This window comes from Neomonachus schauinslandi, chromosome 3 (assembly GCF_002201575.2).
Source record: "Neomonachus schauinslandi chromosome 3, ASM220157v2, whole genome shotgun sequence".
Lineage (NCBI taxonomy): Eukaryota > Metazoa > Chordata > Mammalia > Carnivora > Phocidae > Neomonachus > Neomonachus schauinslandi.
Window position 1 is genome coordinate 350,204 of NC_058405.1, and position 5,742 is coordinate 355,945.

The 5,742-nt window shown below is 53.5% G+C and overlaps 1 protein-coding gene across 1 annotated transcript in view; it reads left to right on the forward strand.

The window, feature by feature from the left end:
• The window catches only part of RASA3 (RAS p21 protein activator 3), a 118,422-nt gene extending 115,678 nt beyond the window's left edge, over positions 1-2,744 (forward strand). Inside the window, exons 23-24 of the mRNA XM_021695946.2 lie at positions 659-842; positions 1,326-2,744. Of these exons, the coding sequence (XP_021551621.1) occupies positions 659-842; positions 1,326-1,401 (260 nt within the window). The 3' untranslated portion in view covers positions 1,402-2,744. The remainder of the gene's footprint in view (positions 1-658; positions 843-1,325) is intronic.
• Positions 2,745-5,742: the final 2,998 nt, after the last annotated feature.

The following is a 5,742-nucleotide window of genomic DNA, read 5'->3' on the forward strand; positions in this document are numbered from 1 at the left end:
GGTGTTTGGGGAACAGGTCGGGGGGATGGGGAGCTAGCTCAGGTGTTTGGAGAACAGGTCGGGGATCCCAGGCCCAGCTTAGGTGTTTGGGTGCTTCTCGTGGATGCCTGGAGGCCACAGCATGCTCTTCAGGAGGAGTGATGTGGTCCAATGAGAAAGTCACGTGTCCAGCAGGTGGGGGTGACAGAAGTCCTAGGAAGCTGCTCGTGTAGACTAGCTGAGAAAGTGCCATCCGTGAGGACAGCTTCTTTTGCACCTTGTGCCCACACGTCCCAGCCACAGGGTGTGCATGTTAATGCTGGGTGAGTGACGCCCTGGCAGCTCTTTCTAAGATGGGGCTTTCCTTGAGGTGGTCTCCCCAGACCGGCCCTGGGTGACCCCACAGGCCCTTGAGCCCCCCTGGCCCAGTGTCCAGGAGCAGACATCTGCTGGTTCTGGTTTGGTGAGCAGTGGGGTGTGGACAGACACAAGTCGCCCAGGGGACAGGCTGGTCAGAGAGGGGGCATCAGACCCTGGCTTCTCCAGGGCTCATTGTTGGCCCGGCTCTTGGGAACGGCTTCTGCTTCTTTGTGCATTTGCGTGGGAGCGGTCAGCCCTTCCCTGAGGAGGCTGCCCATGGAGTTCCTGCCCTGACCTGCGGCCCCTCCCAACGCTGCAGAAGCCTGTGGGAGCAGGTCCGTGTACGATGGGCCGGAACAGGAGGAGTACTCGACGTTCATCATCGACGACCCCCAGGAGACCTACAAGACACTGAAGCAGGTCATCGCTGGGGTTGGGGCCCTCGAGCAGGAGCACGCTCAGTACAAAAGGGACAAGTTCAAGAAGACCAAGTACGGGAGCCAGTGAGTATGGCATCTGGATCGTAGGGGAGCTCTTGGCAAAGGTAACGGGGAAGGGACTGCAAGGAACTTCCTGGCCTGAGCGTTACCCTGAAGCCACCTGCATGCACCCATGAGGACTGGGGCAGCCTCCCCGTCTCCCTCAGAGCAGCCTTCCTGTACTCTCCAGTCTTCTGGACAGTGTCCCAGGGGCAGCACATCCTGAACCTCCTGTCTCCAAACCCTCCCGCCTCCAGATCCATTGCTTCCAAAATTAGGCTTTAATGGGCCAGAAGTTGCCTTTCTCTAGGCCACAGATAACACTTGTATAGGGCAACTTTTGGCTAAGTCTTTTTTTTTTCTTTGCTTGTCTGTATTTTTCACCATTTTTTATTACGAGGAACATGTATCACATTTGAATATAGAAAAAAAGTACTAACGTGCAGATGGGCACTGGCGGTCAGGGCTGTGCCTCACTTTCTCTTCTCCCCCATTTCCCCTTTGCAGGGAGCACCCCATTGGAGACAAGAGCTTCCAAAGCTACATCAGGCAGCAGTCTGAGACCTCCACCCATTCCATTTGAAGCACGATGTCCTGTCCCAGGACGGTGCCCTGAGCTGCAGCAGGAAAGCCGCGGTCTTCGGGAAGGAGGGAACAGAGAAAGGACAATAGGGCAGGGCATCCGCACTTCTGCAGCTCACCTGTGACCGGCGCCAGGCTCACGGGACCTCTGAGGCTCTCCCCGGGCCCCGTCTGTGGTTGCTGGTGCACTGTGTCCACACTGGTGGCCGGCGACCTGAGCTGGCCTCTCTGGAAGGAGGGGCCAGGGACGCTGTGCTTTCTGCAGAGCTTGGGCTTCTGAGTCCTGTGCACTTTTGCTGGGCTCTGGTGCCCGCTCCGTGGAGCCCTGCAGCTCCCTCCTTTCACACACTCTGCTTCAGCAAGACCAGGACGCCGAGCGCATCGTCTCCTCTGAGCCTGCCTGCCGGCGGCCGTGCCCACAGGCCTTCTGGGTCCAGCCCTGACGTTGGTAGTATTCCTGGCTGAAGGTCAGTTTTGTGGCTTCGTTGTGTATCACTGCACGAAGATCCCAGTGTGAGGATGCTCTTGATGATTTGCAGGTACGGGGTCCTTCTGCACAGAGTACCTGCGGGGAGGAGGTTCCAGTCTGCTCTCGCAGACATGGGTGTCCCAGTCCTGTGGGCTGCAGACGCTGGCAGAGCCGGCGACGGGCCGAGCTGTGTGTCCAGCCCATCCCCCTTCAAGCAAAAGTTGTTGCTGTTTTGCTGTCAGTGGAACTTAAAAGTAGAATCCACATTAGTCGCCCCTTCTGGAAGTTTGAGGAAGGTTTTTAAAATAGAAATGTGCATTATTTTCAAGCTGTTTTTCTTAACGTTTTTAAAGGGCCGTTTCTAATGAGCTCCTTGATATAAAGTACCTCGGAACATCTAGGCCAGTACTCGTCAAAGGGGAGGGTGCACAGCAAAGCAACAAAGGGAATGAGCTGCTTCTCTTGGAAGCCAGTGGAAGGCCCTCCAGAGCTCACCAAGGGACGCGAAGCCCTGAGCTGTGCAGACCCTGCAGCCCCCAGGAGCAGGGCTTTGCTGGGTCTCTGTGAAGCCCCTAGAAGCTGCCAGGCAGTGGTGGGTGCTTTTCTGTTGGGGTGGGGGTCCTGACATGGGGCAGTCAGCCTCCGAGCTTTGGAGAGCACTGTTCAAACATGCAGACCTTATGCCCATCCCTTGCTTTTATTTGCAAATACCGTCCTTCGGACTCTGAACCTTGGCAGATAGTAACATCACTTGTCACCAAGACGGTGGAGGGAAACGTTGCAAAAAATAAACTTTGGGACACACAACTATTAGGCTGCACCAAACTGCAATTTTTAACATGGATTTGTAACTTAATGTTTCTAAGATACTAATGATTTGCAATGTATTTTACTGGCCAATTAAAACAGATGTTTTATTCTTTCTGAGGACTGGTTTGATAATGGTGCATGTGGGAGATGGGTGCGTGGCGGAGCGGGGCATGTGGGAGGCTGGATGACATGCTTGAGTGGCAGGAGAGGTTCAGCTGTGGGCCTTTGGAGCAAGCTGGAAACCATAGTGCTCTGTGGGATGGAAAGATGTGGGGTCGGGCACTCTGAGTGCGTCCGAGCGTGTTCTGCTGGGAACCTCCAGTGAGGATGGAGACGGGCATTGGCCCAGGGAGGGGAAGAAGGGCCCCAGCCCGTGCTACTGTCTCCGAGACACAGTGGGCCTCGAGCTCCAGGACCAGTCACAGGCATCCGAGGGGGAGCAGCAAGAAAGGCTGTGGGGAGGCAGAAGTGCTGAGGGCCCTGTCCCACCTGGACGGGTGGAGGGAAGGGGCTGCATGCATGGTGGGTGGCCTGGAGGAGACCTGCCTCCAGGGCAAGGACACATCGTTTCCCTATTCCTTTTTTCCATGTGGTTTTCACTCCGTTGCTGTTTTAATTCCAGCCTGATTCAGCTGTTAGGAAAGAATCAGGTGGTCTGGCTCTGGGGACACCAGGTTGGACTCGGGGTGGGGGGGGTCAGCCCCTCCCTGGGGGCATGGACTCAGGGAGAAAGGTGCCATTGCTGCTTCCATCCGGCCCCTCCCGGCAGTGGGATAGCACTAGGGCTGGGTGGGGGCTGAGGGGTGCAGAGGGGGAGTCCCTGCCCACGAGGGCCCCAGGTCAGAGGCCACAGCATCAGTCAGCCAAGACGTGAGTGTCCACAGCAGGGCTCCAGGCGGCTCCAGGGAGTCTAGCTGACTCAGACTTTGTGGGACCCAGGGAAGTTCTGCCCCCGTAGGAGGACAGAAAGGAGAAAAACCTCGAGGAACGTGGAACCAGACGCCCCTCTCCAGGACCCCTCTGACAGGCCACAGTGGCTCTCGGGGCCTCAGTCTGTGTCCACCTGCTCTTCTCCAGACAGCCTAAGCGTCCTACCATCCTGGCCTTAGTCCTTTGGCCTCTCCCAGACCAGCAGCTGTGCACATGGGTACTTGGGCACCACGTCAGCGGCTGCACCAGCCCCTTGGCTGGGTGACCAGAGCCTTCCGGCGCGCGGAGATGCTGTGAAGTGTTTTGGGGGGATAGACGTGCATGTGGAATTAGGGAGTCTCTTCTGCTTTGTTCTGAGTATTTATGATCTGCCAGTTGCTCAGGGAAAACCCCTACTATGATCTGTCTCCCATGGCCTTGGATGTGTGGAGATTAAAAACGGAAAGGGGAACCCTCCTCCACTGTTGGTGGGAATGTAGCTGGTGCAGCCACTCTGGAAAACAGGGTGGAGGTGCCTCAAAAAGTTGAAAATAGAGCTACCATATGATCCAGCAATTGCACTACTGGGTATTTACCCCAAAGATACAAAAGTAGGGATCCGAAGGGGTACGTGCACCCCGATGTTTATAGCAGCAATGTCCACAATAGCCAAACTGTGGAAAGAGCCAAGATGTCCATCGACAGATGAATGGATAAAGAAGAGGTGGTGTATATATATACAATGGAATATTATGCTGCCGTCAAAAGGGATGAGATCTTGCCATTTGCAACGACGTGGATGGAAGGTATTATGTTGAGCGAAATAAGTCAAACAGAGAAAGACATGTATCATATGACCTCACTGATATGAGGAATTCTTAATCTCAGGAAACAAACTGAGGGTTGCTGGAGTGGGGGGTGGGGTGGGAGGGATGGGGTGACTGGGTGATAGACACTGGGGAGAGTATGTGCTCTGGTAAGCGCTGTGAATTGTGCAAGACTGCTGAATCTCAGATATGTACCTCTGAAACAAATAATGCAATATATGTTAAGAAAAAAAAAAAAGGAAGAAGAAGAAGATAGCAGGAGGGGAAGAATGAAGCGGGGGAAATCGGAGGGGTAGACGAACCATGAGAGACGATGGACTCTGAAAAACAAACAGGGTTCTAGAGGGGACGGGGGTGGGGGGATGGGTTAGCCTGGTGGTGGGTATTGAGGAGGGCACATTCTGCATGGAGCACTGGGTGTTATGCACAAACATTGAATCATGGAACACTGCATCTAAAACTAATGATGTAATGTATGGGGATTAACATAAGAATAAAAAAAAAAAACGTATTCTGGGATGCTACCAGACATTTTCTGTTAAGTTGTATTATGGGCTGAATTGTGCCCCCCAAATACTCACGGTGAAGTCCTGACCCCAGCACCTCAGACTGTGCCTGTATTTGGAGACAGGATCTTTAAAGAGGTAATTAAGGTCATATAGGTCACATAAAGTCATTGGGGTGGGCCCTAATCCCATATGACTGGTGTCCTTCTGAGATTAGGACACAGCCAACAGACACATGAAAAGATGCTCAGCATCACTCATTATCAGGAAAATACCAGTCAAAACCATAGTGAGATATCACCTCACACCTGTCAGAATGGCTAAAATCAGTAACACAAGAGACAACAGGTGTTGGTGAGGATGCGGGGAAAGGGGAACCCAAATCTTGCACTGTTGGGGGGATGCAAACTCTGGAAAACAGTATGGAGTTTCGTCACAAGGTTAAAAATAGAGCTACCCTACCCCACGACCCAGCAATTGCACTACTGGGTGTTTACCCCAAAGGATACAAAAACACTGATTCGAAGGGATACGTGCCCCCCTGTGTTTATAGGAGCAGCCAGGATGCGGAAGCAGCCCGAGTGTCCATCGACAGATGAAGGGACAAAGACGATGTGGCGTGTACACACGATGGAGTATTACTGAGCCGTCAGATCAGATTGTGTCATTTGTGACAACAGGGTTGGACCTAGAAGGTATCATGCCAGGTGAACTAGAGGGTATATCATGCCAGGTGAACTAGAGGGTATATCATGCCAGGTGAACTAGAGGGTATATCATGCCAGGTGAACTAGAGGGTGTCTCATGCCAGGTGAACTAGA